The sequence below is a fragment of the Cucumis melo genome, chromosome 2 (genome assembly GCF_025177605.1).
Source record: "Cucumis melo cultivar AY chromosome 2, USDA_Cmelo_AY_1.0, whole genome shotgun sequence".
Taxonomy (NCBI): Eukaryota; Viridiplantae; Streptophyta; class Magnoliopsida; order Cucurbitales; family Cucurbitaceae; genus Cucumis; species Cucumis melo.
Window position 1 is genome coordinate 18289079 of NC_066858.1, and position 19387 is coordinate 18308465.

Here is a 19387-nt window from a genome sequence, read left to right on the forward strand (position 1 = left end):
TAAGACAAAACTAATAATAAAATCAATAACACTTATTGAAATTATAATAATAAAACTTTATTAATAATGGTCAATGTATTATATTTACTATCTACGAGTTTTAGGACATAAAACCAAACAGGTTATCCTCATTTCTCATAGGTTTCTTTAACTATCAAGTTGCCAAATTGTTGGGCAGAAAGACATGTCTCACTATATGTTTCACCCAACTTCAAGGTTGGAGTATCAAATTCCACATGTTTTTCTAAAGAAACACAACCAGTCAAGGCACAAATTTCATCATCAAATTCACTACTTGTAACTAATTCATCATTTGACAATGTAACTAAGTGCTCTTTACTTTTCTTCTTAAAAAGTTTGGACATTCAACTTGATAATGGCCAAAGCCTTCACAGTCTCTGCATCCATTTTTTCTTGCTTATATTGAGTGTTGTTCATTGTTTGCCTTCTTCTTTTCGATCAAAAAGTCTAGAGTTCTCAGCATATTGAAGTTGTTGTCAATAATGTCTTTGATATGTAAGGAGTTACAATTACCAGAATGATTGTTAAAAATTTTCATAACCTTATGAATTTTCTTTATTAACAAAGAAAGTGAAAAACAGTGTGAGATAGTCCCTCTAGTTAATTCTAACGTAATTAACAGTTGTAATAGCTAGAGATGCAACAGAACAAAATAACACAAGGAACTTTGGTAACCCAGTTCGGCCAATGTTGCCTACGTTTGGGAGCTACGCACCGCTCCAATAAGTAATATTATTATGATTCACCCTTAGTCAATATACATCGATACAACATATGATCTCTGTTCAACTATATGACTATTTAACATGCTTATTAGCTTCAGACTCCAGGCTCCCCCTGAATGTATGAGCGAATCTACTCGACAATATCTTTATGCTCTTCGAAAGTTTACAGTGACCACTTTGATCACTGCTTCATCGTTCACCTTACTCATCATCACAATCATCTTAGATCAACATGTTGATACCACAGATAAAAGATCGCACTACCTTCTTTATGCTTGTAGCTTCTGTGATCAATCTCTCAACTGATCTTCAGTAGAAAAATCCTTCTTATACTTTAGCTCGCCCACGCCTAACGTACCAGCAATATATATACCCGCAATTTAAACATAAAACTCTATCTGTAATCTAAAACTCGATGGCTATATCACATATACTTGTCGGTTTCTCTCTCCTCTCCTAATTCGAACAATTCGACTTATTCCATCATACTGTTCTAAGTTTATTCCATATGAACTAGCAAGGTAAACTAATAGATCTATAGATCATGGGCTCCAACGATTTGAGGTTCACTGGCTAAACTTTTTCATACCGAGCTAATCAATATTCGTTAACTAACATGTCATTTCACTAAAGTCCAGTAGTTGCACTCCCCTCACTATAGACATATTTGTGTCCATTTGATATAACCATGATCAGTAAGTTAATCCTTCATAGGTTGTTCGTAAGCTCGGTTGAGTTGAAAAGTATCATTTTACCCTCGAGACTACATCTTGCTCCTTAAGTCTCACTAATCCACTATTGAACAATTGGTTAAAGGTCCAACCTATATACCAGATACCTCTCAGGCCAATGAGAGGGTGGGGCTCCTTGTTCAAGACTTGAATTCAGTCCTTAAGGGAATATCTACTAACCCTAAAACGGGTAGGAGTGAGTTTCGTCTTACACCCTATGTTCCTAACTATCCACCCAATCTTACCCCGGAAATGAAAGGCTTATTGGCCCAACACTAATGAGTTGCCCTGACCTATGTAGATCTAAGGATAATATCATGTGAACAGGAGTTCATAGTTAGCTCAGGATAAAGATTAAGTTACCTAGGTCATCAATAATCGAGATAGTTAGTTTTAAACAGTAAACGACGTTATAACGTAAAAGTGACTATTTCATGGTTCATTCTTATGTAAAACCTTTACATAGGATGCCCCCACTTTCATGTCTGTACATGAACGATTCAAGATTACCTCGTTTGTACTAACTACAAAGTGGGTCGCACCCATAGTTTCTTTGAATAAGGCCCCTAACCTTTATTCATATACTATAGACTATTTAGGCCATATACTCGAACTTAATCCATGTTTATGTCTCTACATAAAGTTCAAGTTTACTCAAAATAGCATCGGGATCCTAGTTTATTGGATTTAAGATTATAGTATTCAATTTCTCAATAACGACTTTATTGAATAGAATATGATTACAAATTACGAGTTTTATGACATAAATTCCAAACAATAAGAGCATAAGTAAGGAAAATATTGCATAATGATAAAGAATCCACAAATCTGCAAATCACACTTTCACATTGAAAAATATATTCTGCACAAGTTGTGGCCCCGATGTTCTTGACAAGTCTTTAATATGTTGCTTAAGATGTTGTTCAAGTTTTATCTTTGATAAAATTAGCCAACCAACTGCAATAAAAGGTTCCATCACAAGAAATCGAGGTTATCCCGATGCAGAAAAAGGTGTCGGAAGAAAAAACATCAAGAACGACCTATTATTTCGATGCCAATTTACACCCGTTGGGAAATACCCATTTTCCCAACATCGTGATCTAGACTTCGGGAAAGACATCGAGAATAATAACTTATTCTAACGTGACATGCAAGCATCGGGAACCAACAGTTGAAAATTATTGAACATTAATTGTATCAGACAAATACTTCCAACGCATCATGCATGGTGTCGGGGACGTCGTCAACAGTAAGAGGATCACCCGACGCTTTTTATGTGTGTCAAAAATAGCGTGGAGAGTAATGCAAGATCTCCAACGCCATTAGTTATTCATCAGGAACTGCATCGAGAGTAAGGAAATCTTTTGACATTTTCGTGCTGCATCGGGAGTTCCGCTATAAATTGTTGTTTTAGTTTTGTGAAACACAGAACCGAAACGAAAGAGAAAAGAAGCAACAAGAGATCAATTCGATCGACGATCAAAGAGAAGAGAAGCGTCTGGTCGTCGCCACCGTTGCCCTCGTCACCGTGAGCTTACCGTCGTCCCTCTCCCACCATCTGCCACCGCACATTCCTAGTTGAGGTAAGTTTAAAGTCTAAAATTTAAAACGAACGTTTGTTTAGTTTAGGTTTTTACTTTTAAAAATTAGTTTTAGGATTTTAATGATAAATTAGCTGTAGGATATTGTTTAGGAATAGATTTTTGGTTTTGGAATGAGAATTTTGAATGTAGGTTGAAAGGGGGGTATTTGAGAAATTGATTTGGAGAATTGAAATTTTGAATGTGTGGGTTGAATTTGAAGAGGGGGAGTGGTGTTTAATTGAGTATTTGAAGGGGGTAGGTTGAAAATTAAAGAGGAGGAGGGTTGAATTAAAATTTTGAGGGCGGGGTTGAATTGAAATTTTGAAAGAGGAAGGTTGAATTGTAATTTTAAAGGGGAGGAGGGATTGAATTGAAATTTTGAGGGGGGTTGAATTGAAATTTTGAGGGGTGGTTGAATTGAAATTTTGAAGTGAAGGATTATGGTTGAAAATTTAAGGGGGGAGGGAGTAATGGTTATTATTGTGTTAAAAATTCTGTAATATGTGTTATGATTCGTTTTGGCTATCCTGCAGTTATGGTAGCCTTTAGTTTAATTCTAATATTTATGTTTTAGTATTTTTGAATAACTTTGTTGTTAATTTGAGATGACTATCCTGTAGTTATGGTAGCCTTTTTTGTTTTGAATTTGTTTGTATTTCTGAGGGTTTGAAGGGGTGGTAGTAGAATAGCTCATAAGGTAGCATTGTTGGAAGGGGTGGGCAGGATGCGAAGATTGAAGTTGTTTGTGGTTAATAATTAGGTTGTGCTAGCTATCCTGCAGTTATGGTAGCCTCTGTAGTTTAAAGTTAGTTTTAGTCAAAATTTTAAGAGATTGTATATTTAAGGGAGTAAAGGATGTGAGAGGAGAGGAATATGTTTCTAATCAAATCTGTTTATGTTTTAGGAACTTAAAAAATGGACAAGGGTTAGATGAAACTTAGGAATAGGTTTTTCCTTGAGTATAGAGAGGGAGTGACTCAATTTTTAGAATTTGTCAAATTTTACGTTGATATCTACGAACGGATACCTATATCTACTGACTATTGGAATATCCCCTACTACACAAAATGGGTGTATCATGGAGAGTCATTAAGTTTTAGAGGTACAGAAAACTTTAAGGATGGAACTAGTAGTAACCCTTTTGATAAATGAACTAGTAATAGGCAGTTTAATGAAGAAGATGATATGTTTGGTATGCTGAATGATTTACAAGCCCCGATTGAACAAGAAGAGGAAACAGAGGAACATCGTTTGGAAGATGAAACACCGAGGATATTGGGGTAGATATAAATGAAGATACAACAAACATATTTCAGAACTTATTGCCTTAAGTGGGCGGACGTAGGCAGAGAATACATCAAGGTCGTCAAGGGCGACCTTCAGATAAGTCCACTACACATTTATGATTCCATTTGAAACGTATTTAAGTTAACCAAGCTAATGTGTTGTTTTTGTAATGTGTAGCGGTTTTTTGTGCTTGATTTCAATGATCAAGCAATGAATAGGTTCATTGAGTATCAGATGCTCACCAACTTTAAAGAGTTTCGGAGGGACTGTCACAGACACTTTAAAGTATAGCGACCCCGATGAGGCTCGTGCCAACCGACCATACCTATTGGTGGGACGTGATGAGGATTGATACTTCCTCTGTGACCATTACATGAGTCGTGCATTCTAGGTGAGCAACTGAACTCTTTGTCATGGTTAATTATGATTTCAACTTTTAATATGTATAAGAGATAAAAAATATAATTGTTTTTATGCCGGAGCAATCACAGACAAACAAGGCTGCTAGACAGAACAGTCTTATAATCATAGTAGCGAGTCCAAGTCATTTCTACAACGACAGCACGAGCTTTCTGAGCAAAAAGGGGAGTCGATCAATCGTATGGAGTTATTCCGACAAACACACGTTCAAGGCAAGACGTTCGTGTCCCAGGCTACGGAGGATGTGCATATAAGTTATCCAACCAACACTTCTGCTTTCATTTGTCCTCTTTAATATATAATATATTTTTTACTTACTAAGATAGTTTCTAAATTCGTTGTAGAATCAAATGCTAGAACTCCAGTCTCAACCTACCCCAGAGGGTAATCAGCCACTCTCTGGGGATGAGATATGTGATACAGTATTGGGTAGACGACCAGGCTACTCAAAAGGTCTTAGTTGGGGACCCAAACCAAAGGCCCGCAAAACGACGAGTGCCAGCAGTTCTACGACGTCATGCCGCAATCTATAGTAAAGCTTCAATTACAGGCTAAGCTTGATCAAGCTATGCAACGAATTGAAGAGCAGACAAGAAATCACAAAACGTTAGTTTTAGAAGTAGAACAAATGTAGAAGCTGATAGAAGACATGACTCGGGCACAACAAGAACCACCACATGATGATCTCTAGCTTTTACAGTATGTATATATATTTTCATTATTCTTAGGTTTTTGAAATTACAGTATATAGCGATGATATATATATATATATATATATATATATATATATATATATATATATATATATATATGTACTAAACTCACAGTGTAGAATGGTGTACGAGGCTCGTTAGAAGAAGTATGGCTTTATTTGCGTTTTTTTATATTATGAACATTAATTTTTTTTTATTATCAACGCTAACTTCTTTGTATTATGAACATCAAATTTTTGTTGAATTTGTGTTTGTATTTCGTAATTTACTAACTTATTTTGAATTTCTTTAATTTAATAAAAAACGAATGTGAATATTTTAGGAAATAAAGACTCTCGATTGAAAAACATTACAGGAAAATATTTTAGGAAAAAAATAAAAATTACATATTTAAAATATAAAAAATACATATTAAAAATATTTCCCTACACACTACAAACGTCAGGAATATGTTGCAACCATCGTGTCGGGGATAGTTTTTCCTGATGGCTGGCCGATGTTAGATATATACACGTCGATAGTGGTTATTCCCGACGCACCAGTGACGTTAGAAATGTCGACGTTGGGGATTACTTATTCCCGATGTATCAAGAACGCGGTGAAGAAAACGTAAGGAGAAGGTTATTCCTGACACCTTGTTGGTGATGTGTCGAGAAAAGGTCTCCCTACGCATTTCTTTCGACGGTCTTCCCAATGTTCCTTTCTGCGTCTAAAATTTGTTTCTCAACGTCTTTTCCACTTTCGTCAACATTTTTATGTGTCGGGAATCTCCTCATTTCTTGTAATGTTTAATGCAAAATATTGTAACAATTACTATGCGAAAGTTGGACGAAATTGAAAGTTTGAGATAAAAGTTGATACCTAAGCTAAAATTTAAATCAAAATATTTCATAATTGCTACGTCAGAATTAGACATATAATCCTCTAAAAACAGGAGATTATAAACCCCATATGCCAATCCTAAAAAAAACCTAAAATTGGTGTGTTTCCATTATTTAAATAATGGTTGACATCAACATTTCAAAGATACCTTCTTCAAAAAATTTCAACATTTCCATAAATTTGAGAGTTCCATATTATACTTCTCCACATGTTCATCATTTATTTAACCATTGGAATTGCAAGTTGATAGAGAGAACAAAAAGTCAAAGCTTCAATTCCAAGTAATATGAGACATTTTCTTTTCTTTTCTTTTCTTTTATTATAAGCCAAAGACAAAGAAAGAAAACTCATCTCTTACGTCAATGCTAGAAGCCCAACTTTTAAATTTAAAAAAATCAACAAAAAAAAACCACCTAAAAATATGTGATTGTATCTTCAAATTTAAGTGTTAAAATTAGACTTTGATGGTTCAATTTTTATCTTTTTAGGAGTTTAGTTTTACTACCAACTAGTCTAATTTTAAAACTGGTTTGAGGCTGGATTTTTATTTAAAGGGTGTTTTTGCAATTTAGCCAAAAAAAGAAAAAAAAATAGATTTTAGGGCAGCTATCGATTAATGAAGTTGTTCCAATCAACACACACCCTGTTTTTAATGCTAAATTCTCTGCAACTTTGCCATTTTTTAATCATAATCTTCTTGTTCTCTTCTGCTGCTTCCTTCATGCTGTTTGACTTAAAGCAGGCAAAGAATCCTGCCTTTTCTTCTTCTTTTTTTTTTTTTTTTTTTTTTTTTGTTCTTTTTTGGAAAAAAAGTTTGAATTTTGAAGTTACTCGAACAGATTGCTTTACCCCACTTAAGAAAAAATGAGATCTCGAAAATGTTATAGAAACTTTTAGAGCAATGTAGAGTCTAAGAACTTATGAATTGTATAGTAACATTTAAAAGAAATCCATTTCTTTAAATATCTAAACTAAAAGTTCTCTAAATTTGGGACCTAGTTGGGGACCCAGTAAAAGGAAACTACAAAAGAAATTTAATTGAAGAGAAAAGGTAAAAGAACTGGTTTGATTTATACTGTTTCTACTATTTGTTGTCTGTTCTCAGCTGTTTGAAACCTTTTTTCTCTATTAGCAAACCATTGAACTGTTCTTTTAGCAATTGGGTACCAAATTTTCCTCATTCTTTCTTGCTTTACACTGCTTTCCAGATCAGAAGATTCCCCATTTTCAACTTTTCTGTTAAAATTCATATACAGATCATCATCATGACCAAATCTTGATATGCCTGTGATTTCTGACACTGATCTTCTTGCATCTGGGCTTGTAATTCTTGTTGTTTGACTTGGATTTGTAGAAGATTGTGATGTAGAAGGGTACCCAAGAATTGAGTTGCTTTGGATTTTTGTGTTGAGTTTGCTCTCAAATGATCTCTTTATTTCCATCTCCTCTTTGATCTTCAAGATTTCATCAATTTGCATTGATCTTGGTAGAGTTGACTGCTCAATATCTGTATCTAAGGAAGTGAATCTACAGCTTGAAATCGCATCAATCATCTCTTTGTTCAAGAACATCAAATCGGAGGAACTTATGTTGCTCCATCGATTCATGAAAACGAAATCCGATACGATAATTTTGTGGTTGTGTCTGTGTAAGTTTTTCATTTTCTCATCTTCATAATCACAAGAAGCTTGTGGTATCAACATTTCATTTTCCTTATCATTCTTTAAGATCTTTCTGAAGCTTCTTCGAATACTGAATCTAGAAGAGCCATGGAGTATTTGTTGTTGTTGTTGTTCTTCTTCTTCTCTCTGTACAAAGAGCTCTATGTTCGAATCTTGTTTCAGTTCTGATAAGTTGCTCAATAAGAATCTCATGCTGCTTGAATTTGAAAGAAGCTTCAAGTCCTCGGAGCCAACTCTTTGCCTGCAAAGGGGACAGCTAGCATGTTTTTCTAGCCAATGATCAATGCAGTTAATATGAAAAGCATGCTTGCACTTTGGCAATAACCGAAGAATTTCGATATCTTCAAATTTCGAAAGACAGACTGCACATTCCAGCCCTTCTTTGGTACCTTTCAGTGTGGAGAATCTAAAGAATGGAAGAGATTCAATCACCGTCTTATCAATTCCAGAAAACCGAGAACTTGACCTGATTTGTCTAGGATGATTTACACCATCCACACTAATAGAAGCTCTTCTATGGCAGAACTTTGCATAAACAAGAAGAATAAATGTCAACAAAAACATAACTCCTAGAATCCCAATCACGAAGCCAAGACTTGGCTGGAAAGCACTGTTTTCAGCATCTTGAGAATCAATTTGAGCTTCAACAACAAAGAACACAGAAAAGAGGAAACAAACATTCAAACTTAACTGGATCATTGATTCTCCAATGGCGAATTCTTTTTCGGAATCTACTGATCTTCAGAAGGGCCAATATCTCAATCAAATGAAGCTAAAAACTCCCTTTTGATAGGCATGGAAAAGGGAAAGAGGAGTAGAGGTTTTTATATGAAATAGACCTTAAATAACCTCTACAAAGAGAATCATTCATTCATCAGTTTTGTGGTGGTTCATGTATTCTTCTCTGGCTGCTGTTCTATGACTTCACCTTCAGAAATCAATTTAAAAAACGAGTATTTTTGTAGTTTGAAATTCATAAAAGAAGATGACAAGGTTGAGGGAATTTTAAATTTGTTGAAAAATGTGGGCCTGTATTTGATAGGCATTACTTGGGAGGTAAGTAGCAGATAAATTAAGAGAGGAAAAAAACAATAGCTAGGCATTAAACTGTGACATCACCTTCTCCGAAACAAAACTTATCTCAATGCCACCAATCATTTTGGTTAGTGGGTAAATAGAACCAAATTATTACTTTTATCATTTAGCAATGGCATTTATTTATTAATTTATTGCTATCATTATTATTTTAATACGGATTGCCTGTCTTAAACAAATGGAAATTCTAAGTCCTGCAACATGCAAGGGATTAAGCACACATGCTGCAGAACTCTGGCTAGATTGTCATAGTTGGTTACTAATAATTTTGTTTTTCTAAAGCTTTTATATTTGGGGTCTGTTATCAGGTGCTCCGAACAAAACTTACATTTTATTTCTGCTATATAAACTCTCTAACCCCACTGTAAATCTGTATGTCAATTCTCTATTGTTTTATGTTTTCTCTTCATCTTTGATTGTCGATTACTTAACAACTTTTATAAGTTAAAAAGCCAAAATATTTAAAAGGAAACGAAGAAAAGATTAACCATCTTAGGTTCATGTTTACATTTAAGAAAAGTCACCAAAATAACTCAAACTTTTGGAATAGAAGATAGCAGCCTCTCACTTCTGAAACAACACCCAAGAGAAAAAAAGAACAAAAAGATCCATTTTACATAATTAGAAAAAAATCAAATGACTATTTTTAAACATGGATTGCAAACCCTTGAGATTCATTTTGTCTATGCATCTGGCTGCTGTGTGTACTTTGAGAGTCGAGACCTTTCTTCCCTATTGGCAAACCATTGCACTGTTCTTCTAGCTATTGGCAACCATAGCTGCCTAATTCTGTAACTTTTTGCATCAGCTTCAATCATAGAACTGTCTCTTATTGCATTCTCATTAAAATAACCAAATCTTGAAAATGCAGTGGTGTCTGAGACAGATCTTTCATTAAGATTTGTTGTCTTTGATGTACTTGCATTAGAATCTGAGGTAGATGAAATTCCTGAGATTGAAACTAAGCTATTTTTCTCAGCTATGCTTATCCTCCTCTCAAATGATCTCTTCATTTCCATCGCTTCCTTAATTTGTGAAGTCCTTTTGCCCTCTCTTTCTCTTGTTGCTGATCGGCGAATGCTTTCTGATTCCAAAGAAGAGAATCTACTGCTGGACATGGCCCCAAGCATTTCTGTGTTCAAGAACATAAGGTCAGAAGAACTCAAGTTGCTTCATCTGTTCATGAAAACAAAGTCAGATACAAGAATCGTGTGTTTATGCTTGTGAAAGAGCACTCGCTCGTCACTCTCGTATTCACCAGCTTCACTTTCAATCAATACTTCTTTTTCCTTGCTACCTTTTCCTATTTTCCTGAAGCTGGTTCCGTCGTTGGACCTTGAAGAGTAATGATGATTTTCCTCTCTCAGCACAAAGAGCTCCATATGTGAATCTTGTGGCAGGTCTGGCTGGCTGTTGTTCCTGATTAGTCTTATACTGTTAGATTTAAAGAATGCAACGTCCTCGACACTTATCCTACACCGACAAATGGGACAGCTCGAGTGCTTTTCGAGCCAATGGTCTATACAGCCAATGTGAAAGGCATGCTTGCATTTCGGAAGCAACCGAAGGACTTCAATGTCCTCAAATTTGGATAAGCAAACAGCACATTCCAGCCCTTCCCTTGATCCTTTGAGTGATGAGAATCTAAAGAAAGGAAGTGCATCGATAACCTTTTGATCAACCCCAGAAAATCTTGAGTCTGATCTGAGAAGTCCATGCCTGAGATTAGCCTGTGGTTCGCCACGAAAATGGGAAGTCGGGTGACAGAATTTTGCATAAACAACAAGGATGAAAACCATGGAGAACATGATGGAGAGGATTCCAATAACAATGGTGAAGTTTTGTGGAATAACAGAACCAGCTTTTGGTGGAGAAGGTGCTTGTGCAATGACAGGAAAAAGAAAAATAATCAAAATGATCATAATGATTCTATTAAACCTACCCATGGAGAAAACTCGTGAAAAACTCTTCTAAATACTCATGAAAAAAACTCTTTTAAACTCTAAATGTGACTTTGCAAGAACAAGAACACTTCATATCTCTGGTTGAAATTACAGCCTTTTGTAGCTTTCTAAGGACTTGGAGTTGTTGAGAATTAACTTTGTGAATCATTTGAAGATTGGTAGGTTGAATATTTACATCAAATGATAAGTTGCACAAAAATTCTAGCAGCCAAAAGAAACAACCTTTTGATAAATTACTACAAGTATATGAAGCAAAAGGCCTCTGATGTCCAATCAATTCTCACAGAGCTATCGTATCGCTGCAAAAAAGGCAGGGTGTGACATTAAACTAAAGTATCTGAGGAAGACAAATTCAATTGGACAAGCCAAGTTTATGATACTTTAATTGATGTAAGAACATAATTTTAAGTGAAACAAAACAATAAATAGTTCATTAAAGGCAAACCAAAAGTCAAATATATAGCTAACTTTCAAGCTCCACAAAGTCAAGGTTGTATAATGTTTGCCTAATTTTTTAGTACAGATTTTTAGCAAGACAGCTAGAAGTAACCTTCCCTTTGAATTTCCTCCAAATAAAAAACAGACTCGCCGATTTGAGCATAAAAAAGTTAAAGTAGTTAACCATTTATTCATTTTCTTAATTTCAGAAGTTTAAATTTTCATCCCCAACTTAGGAGCCCAGAAAAAATTACGACTCCAAAGAAATTAAAATGGAAGAAAATTAGAAATTCCTTGAGTGGGATGGATGGTCCAAAATTTGGAAAGATGTCTTTTGTCCTTTTCATTTATTTTTTTTTTCTATATAAATTTTTAATATATATATATATAATTTAATTGAAATGTCATGGGCAAAAAATTGAATAATGACATAGGAGTATATCAAATTAAAAAAAATTATAAACGGTGCTTCAGGAAATTAAAGTTCCCCTTCAATAATGTCAAACTTATAGGTCACTCTTTGCACCTAAAATTGGAAAGTGAAGGGTTGGCAGTGAGGGCACAAGATATTTGCTGACACGTGGATGGCAGTCAACGATCTGATTGGTTACAGAGAGGAAATCTGACAGGATACAATATTAAGCTGCACACAAAAGACAAACAATGTTGGTTGTTGACACGTGTAAAAGCTCCACTTCTCTTCCAAGCCAAACAGGTATTCTGATGAACTTCATTGGATGTTATACTGTCATTCTCAAACCTTGTACAAAACTCAGTTGGTTCTGTTAAAACAGAACTTCTCCAGTTTTGAACAAATAAAATGATGAGAAAAGTGATCTTTTTGGAAGGGGATAATACAAGGAATGTTGTTTAATTCAATCCACAAGAGAATTCCCAACTATTCAAACAAAAAACATAGAGGTTATGAGTCAAACTTTGTGTAGAAGTTGATTTCAATCCACAACAGAATTCCTAACTATGCAAACATAGATGCTATGAGTCAACTTTGTGTAGAGGTTGAAGGATTGTTACTTGAAAATGGAGCCAAACAAGCATCATTTTCCGAACTGACGAGCTCTTCACTAGCATGTCGAACAAAGTCCTCTGGAGACATGTGGGTACCATGACAAGCACAGACAATCTTGATCTGGTCTGTATTGTATCTGTAAGTCACACCAGAAATAGTTCGACCATTTGGACCGGTACCCGTGGTAGATACCCAAGGTAGATTAGGGAAAGAACCAGATCCCCCAAACTTGACATCAGCATCGAGACCTGGCTTTATAGCAGAAATTTCATTGAACAAACCTCTGCCCGGCTGTTCTGATGAATCTTTCACCCCAAGGCTACTGCTGCTTCCTTTTGCCCCTGCTTGAGAAGAGGACCCTTCTTCAACAGTAGGCTGTCTGCTATTATTATCAACTTTCTCTTGTTCTGACGTCCTGGGATCATATTGAGTAACCTCAGCTGAACTAGGAAGAATTCCTTGCATTCAAGGAACATTCATTGGAAAAGTTAAGAATTTATCTTGAAATAAAAGCTTCAAAGGAAAAGGAAATCACACAATAATATATAGGATGGTATACAAATGTACAACGCGCCCATTGCAAGTATCCTAGAAATTTGATAGACCTCCAGTCGTGGAAGCATACAAAAAAATGGTGGGGAAAATTGACATATATGTAACGGGACATTATTGTATTAATGAATAGATGGTAGCAGAATCATGGAAATATTGTTTTTGTCATCAATACTATATTGGTAGGAACAAGAGTTGGGTATGCTTCTTTTTGGCTTAAAGCTGGGTTGCTAGTAGTAACTTGTATGTGAGAAAGGGACTCCTGAATTTCTTCATGTTTATAAGCATTTGAGCCACCGATGGATTTAGTATAGGCCCGAGGGGTTGAGCCTCCCCCAATTTTATGCTCTTTATATAATATATATATATATATACCGATACCAAAAGCTAGTCCAGTCGTAAAACTATCTCCTAGTCCCCTCTAGACCCAAGTTCAAACCTCACTCCTTACATTTTTTTTCCATATTATTTTTACTAAACTATAAAGCATAAGGCAAGAATTCCTCATCTACCTTGAGGAATGCTTAGGGTTTACGATTTAGGGTTCACCATTTCCAACGAGGAATGCTTGTCAACAAAATTTCTAAATCTGCCACTAATTCGGTAAACTCTATCGAAATCTATAATAAAGCCAAGCGAAATAACAACTGAAACCTCAAAGTTGTTTGGTAATAATAACAAAAATAATTTATAATTTTCTTCAATATTCATTTCGAACATAGTCTATATCCGTTGACACTCTTGCTGTTAACTGATAGGTACTGTTAAAGAGTTCTTTTAATTCACAGAAAGCATACTATAGTAGAGTATTACAAAAACCTTTCCGCCCACACAAGAGAGAAACCAACACTCAAACTAAAAGACCGACTGTCTCCTTTACTCACTTCACTTCATATTGAAATATATATCTTCAATAACTGTAAAGTAACTCCCTTCATAACTATCTACTAATCACCTCCTGAAACTTTCCGAAAATAATCATCCTTACTGTTAGATGATTCTCCCAATTCACTAGTAACTACTTCCTTGCCCTTTCTGCCCCTATGAACATACTGATGTATAATCGGTGGCCTATCATTAACTTTCAATGATGTAACTTAAAACCAAGAGCGATCTAGAATAATGAAGGAAGGGAACAGCCGCAGTTTTATTATTATCTTGAAAGATAGAATGAGTTTTCTAGCAGATGAGGTAGGATAAGATGTTTACCTGAAGACGGTTGACTTCTGCTACAGGGATTATGCAACTGTGGTTGGGAAATCAAACCCCGGGAACTATCTTTATCTAAAGTTGGAAGCTGGCTAGAAGAATAGCCAAACATCAAAGGCAAGTTTCCAGGATTCATAGGCTGGAACCCACATTGCTCACCATTTCCAGTGAGGAATGCTTGCCTTATGCTGTGTAGGGAATGGCCAGTTGAACTGGATGCACCAGCATCATGAGAATCTTTGACTATTGGAGGAGAAATACCATTCTGCAAACTTGTAGTTTGAATAGAGAACGGAATGCTTCTGTTCAAGTTTTGAAGCTCGATATCACTACCTGATGAACTGTTAACCTTTTTCTGCCCACTCAGGTCCGTAGTACTTAACTCAGCACATCCATCATTTTGTGAAACTGGCCTTGACGTAGAACCCTCAAGTTCAGACTCTCCAACATCCTCATTTTCAGCAACAGAACCATCCTCGGTTGTGGAATTACGCGATGCTTTTACCTTGTCATCAAAATTATTCTGACTGGAATCTCCTTCATGTTTCTTTTGGCAGTTTATCTCCTCAAAAAATATCTTTCGCTTATTACTCACCTCTGGCTGTATTTCTTCCTGAATATCTATAGGGTTCTTCTTTTGCATTAGCCAGATCCCAGTGGCCTTCAAGTTCAGGGAATTATCTCCATCAGTATTAGCCCGGGAAAGGTCACTAAAAAGATTGTCTTTAAGCTTTATTGAGTCATTTCTCAAGATAACTGGGCCAATATCTAGTCTCTGATTACCACCTTGAAGGAAATTCTTGAAATCATCAATAATTTTACTGCCTCTATCACTTTCCTCTGTTCCAACATCAGAAGAGCAGGCATTTTTCCCTTTAGACTTGACCGATGATCCCCCACAAGACAGACCCAAGCTAAGCTCAAGCCCGTTGTCCTCCATGTTTCTAGTTAAAAGTTTCTCCAAGATAACGAGTACTGATCATCCATGAATACTAGACTCAGGCTGGCATAGAAAAAGAATCTAAAGTGTAAGAGAACTATCAAAATTGACTAACATATCATGATATATAAACCTTGCCCAACAACCAATGCAGGGCAGAAAAATGCCAAATGATGCAGCAGAACACGAGATCATATTCAATCATTGTAGAAAAATCCTCAATCCCATATAAATAATACACAAAAAGAAGAAATCCGCTACATTTTACAAACATGTGAATGACAGGGCTATTTTAAACTATATCGATGTCATGCACACAATTACAATAATCGAGCCAACGAATCTTGTAATCACAGAACTAATGTATTCATTCTAACAAATCAGAAACTCAACAATCTGATTTTTGGTTACCTTCAACGAAAGTTTCTAGAGGATCAATCCACTTTCCACTTTCCAATTTCAAAACAGCAGTTCTACAGATACCAATAAAAAACATAATACGTACATTCTATGGAAGAATCAAAATAAACAAATCCGATATTCGAGATCTCGGAACGGATTCAAAAGAAAGTAGCAGTTGATTTCCCACACACTTCTATGTCAACAGAATATCAATTAATTGATCAAAATCCCAATTCAACCCATTCACTTAACACACACACCTTGATAACTAGAAAATACTGACATGATCCAAAAATCTCAAGACATAAAAGAAAGGGTTCAATCGTTTCTACTAAGTTCAAAAAAGGAAATCGAAAAATTTACCAGAAACGGAATGAATCCAAGCGAGCAATACAAAGTGACGGCGGAAGACATTGATTGAAACAGAGGAACATAACCCTAAATCAAGTGTGATCCTTCTGAAATCTGCAGTAGAGTCTACTGATTTGGCGGGATGAATTAGCTTTGTCAGTGGCTTGATCTGTGTGTCTTCACTCGATGAATTCAAACTCCTGTCCAATTTTACCTATTAATCGGCAATGCTTTTGGAGCAATTCGCGGGGTTTTGGCCATCTAATATGCAAAAACTTTAGATCAGATCGGTCTACGCATTTTTCCTTTTTTCAACGGACTAAAATTTAAAATTCCTTTTATATATACATTCAAATCGAAAAATATAACTAAATCAACCAAAATATTATAAAATATCACATTCGCATATCAATATATATGATATTTCAATATATTTGTATCACTATAACTACATTTAATAGTTTATTTTATCAAGTCTATCATAAAAATATCTATAATATACAAATAAATTATTATATTTTGTAAATATTTTTTAATTTTTTTTACTTAGAATAATTTCACACATGTGTGACGCAAGGATTTGAATGTTCAGCCCCAAAAGAAAAAAAAATAATAATAATAATAACTTAGTTACTTCAGCTATAAATGATATGATATGTACTTAACAATTAAGAGGATGTTTGCCTCTGGGATTAGAGAGGAGTTAGCCCATTTCATCTTTGGCCATAGTATTATGATTACTAGGATAATGATTTTTTTAATTCTAGTATTATGATAATACTTTGTTCTCACTCTCCTTCCTCCTCTTCTTCACATCTCTTCTCTCACTAAGCTCTAAATATTTATCGAGGAAAAGTAGAAGGTCAAGCCAAATACTGACAAAAGTTGAGATAATAATCTGCACCCCAACGTAGACTATTATAATCCATAGTCAAACTATTATAATCCTTAAACTATTATGAGTTACTTCTTGCCTCAAATGCCCCCTAAAAATTGTTTTAATGAAAACATTGAGTTTAGGTTGGTAACTTTACGTTTAATTTTTACAAATCAAGCCTATAAATATATTAGGATCCCACCTAATAAGAGTTATCTCAAGAACATAAGATGGACTCAAGAATAATCAAACAAAAATCAAATACATAAATAAATGAAATATATGCTATAATACCAGAAGAATAAGAAATCAAATAAACCCTACCCTCTTTCCAGACTATCCCAAATTACCCCAAAAAAAAAAACTCACTAACAAAATCTTCACACCTTTCCCTCATCCCCACGTTCTATTTATAGTAAAACAACCTAACTTATTACTAACTAACTATTTACTAATATGTCCAAACTAACAACCATATTAATATGGAAAATGCATATTCATTATCTCACAATTATCTTAATTTTAAAATTTTTTTGTCTCAATAAGATTTTGCTCATTTCTGGGATGAATTTGACCTTATAATTAATATTTTAAAAAATCATTATTACGTATTTTATTATATTTAATTATAATTAAAAAGTCAATTGCATTTATTGCTTTTTAAAAAACGGACATTTATTAACTTGCAGTCTTTAATATTTTACCATAATTTTTTGGTGCAATTCTTTCAACATTTGCATGATTCTTGCATCTTTAACCCATTAAACGACCTTTCCCAATTTAAAGTCATTTCAGTATCCCACGTCGCCTAGTTGTGTGTTGGCCATACTGTGTGTAAAATCTTAAGTCAGATAACCTCTTACCTTCAACCGTGCTCATGCTTGGAGCCTTGCAACCTGATGCTTCTGCCACCTTCAATCTTGTCCAGAAAACCTCTTTCAACTTCAAGCATTCATAACTTTTAATCTAACCATCAAAATGAAAAAACTCCTTCTTCACACTTGCTTAGAATTGTTTTAACTAGCTTACCTCCAAGATTCAGCTTCAAATTCGAAGGGATGTGATCTATAGCCTTCAAAAAACCCCTATTGCTTAGAAACTTTCGAATTCTGACCTTCCCTTCTTCTTTGAACTCGATCAACACCTTCCTCACGTCTCTTTTGTCTAGTAGCCTCACCTCACCAAATAGACTATTTTAGTAAACTTTTGCAACCAATTTGAGAAAAAAAACATGAAGGAATTAAGAGAACTCCTCAATTGAACTAACCTTAACCTTAATATAAAGCTCTGTGCATAGCAACCTTGTCACATCCTGGCTGCCATATTTTCAAACTTTTCATGTTGTGGACATTTGTCTCTGCTCAACCGTCCGCCTTAAATGCTTAAAGATCTTCCAAAATATCAAGCAACTTGGCTTCTCTTCCAAAGCCTCCTAACAAGACCATGTTGCTTAGCTAACCTCACAAACCTTGATTGCAAAGCCCTCATTGCATGTGCATGGCCGCGTGGATCACCACGTGTGCACTACCTTTGGCTTACCATAGCGCTTAGCTTGGTGCTTTGGAGGTTCTCCTTGCCTAGCTCCTATTGGCTTGTCTCGACGTCTAGCATGCTTTGCCCTCGATTGACACTTAGCCCTCTCGCCTATATATGTCTTGGCCACTACATGCCTTGAGAGGTTTGCACACACAACATCACAAAATTCCTTTGCCTTGAGGGCCTGGCAAAGTTCAAAACACCAAGTCTTTCGACAGTTTGCCAAAACCACTTAATCTTCCTTTCTTTCCTCCACTTGGCTACCAACCTCTCACTCCTCAACACTAAACAACAATTCAACAATAAACTTTGACTTTTTTTAAAACTCAGAAATTCTTAAGAAATAATAGGTTTAGGGTTTACGTGTTCCATCATCTTTATTTCCATGTGTTATGTTTGAGGGTATAATTAGATTTGTTTTATCATGTGTGTGTGAGGGTATAAGTATAAGAGTTTAGTTAGTGCAAGTACAAAAAGTGTGAGATTTGTTTCACAAAAGTACTTATGTCATGTGTGTGTGAGGGTACAACAATGATATAAGAGTTTAGTTAGTGAGGGTACAAAAAGTGTGAGATTTGTTTCACAAAAGTACTTATGTTCTACCTTTCTTACTAACTAAACTCTTCACTAATGGATTACTCATCTCACTATTAATTGGTTTTGAGATAGAACTTCATATTATTAAATATTCATGACTTTCCTAAACTTTGAGTTCTTTCGAACTTAAATTAGATTAGGGTAGGTTTGATTTATAATTTTCAAGTTCGGGTCAATTTGTTTTATCCTTAAACTTGAATGTCCAAAATTACTATTGTATCAACTTTTCCGTTAAATAAAGATTTGAGAAAACAATCTAATGAACTCTCTTGTTCACAATTTTGAAAGAATACGAAGGCTAAAGATGAGAATATACCTCAAGCTTAATTCCTTCTCCTCCATGTCCCTTGAAGAT

At 35.1% G+C, this 19387-nt stretch overlaps 3 protein-coding genes across 3 annotated transcripts; all 3 read right to left on the reverse strand.

Annotated features, from left to right (window-relative positions):
* Positions 1–7266: 7266 nt before the first annotated feature.
* LOC103500995 (E3 ubiquitin-protein ligase ATL42-like) lies at positions 7267–9244 on the reverse strand. The gene has a single exon (XM_008464473.3). It carries the CDS (start codon positions 8741–8743, stop codon positions 7433–7435), a length of 1311 nt encoding a protein of 436 aa, XP_008462695.1. The 5' UTR covers positions 8744–9244; the 3' UTR covers positions 7267–7432.
* Positions 9245–9599: 355 nt separating this feature from the next.
* LOC103500996 (E3 ubiquitin-protein ligase ATL42-like) lies at positions 9600–11913 on the reverse strand. Its single transcript, XM_008464474.3, has 2 exons — positions 10437–11913; positions 9600–10271 (listed from the first exon to the last, which is right to left on the reverse strand). The coding sequence occupies exons 1-2, from the start codon at positions 11083–11085 to the stop codon at positions 9823–9825; spliced, it is 1098 nt and encodes a 365-aa protein (XP_008462696.1). The 5' UTR covers positions 11086–11913; the 3' UTR covers positions 9600–9822.
* Positions 11914–12362: 449 nt separating this feature from the next.
* On the reverse strand, positions 12363–18117 carry LOC103500997 (ninja-family protein mc410-like). Its single transcript, XM_008464475.3, has 5 exons — positions 17929–18117; positions 17763–17841; positions 16035–16283; positions 14330–15332; positions 12363–13026 (listed from the first exon to the last, which is right to left on the reverse strand). Exons 4-5 carry the CDS (start codon positions 15267–15269, stop codon positions 12542–12544), a joined length of 1425 nt encoding a protein of 474 aa, XP_008462697.1. The 5' UTR covers positions 15270–15332; positions 16035–16283; positions 17763–17841; positions 17929–18117; the 3' UTR covers positions 12363–12541.
* Between the last annotated feature and the right edge of the window lie 1270 nt (positions 18118–19387).

What these genes read in the sequence shown, in the direction of transcription:
- LOC103500997 (XM_008464475.3), bottom strand. Translation starts at nt 15,269, where the DNA reads ATGGAGGACAACGGGCTTGAGCTTAGCTTGGGTCTGTCTTGTGGGGGA. An exon ending in CAGAAGTCAACCGTCTTCAG is followed by an intron (nt 13,027 to 14,329) that starts GTAAACATCTTA and finishes CTTGAATGCAAG; the next exon opens with GAATTCTTCCTAGTTCAGCT.
- LOC103500996 (XM_008464474.3), bottom strand. Translation starts at nt 11,085, where the DNA reads ATGGGTAGGTTTAATAGAATCATTATGATCATTTTGATTATTTTTCTT. An exon ending in CTTCAGGAAAATAGGAAAAG is followed by an intron (nt 10,272 to 10,436) that starts GTAGCAAGGAAA and finishes TCTTGAACACAG; the next exon opens with AAATGCTTGGGGCCATGTCC.
- LOC103500995 (XM_008464473.3), bottom strand. Translation starts at nt 8,743, where the DNA reads ATGATCCAGTTAAGTTTGAATGTTTGTTTCCTCTTTTCTGTGTTCTTT.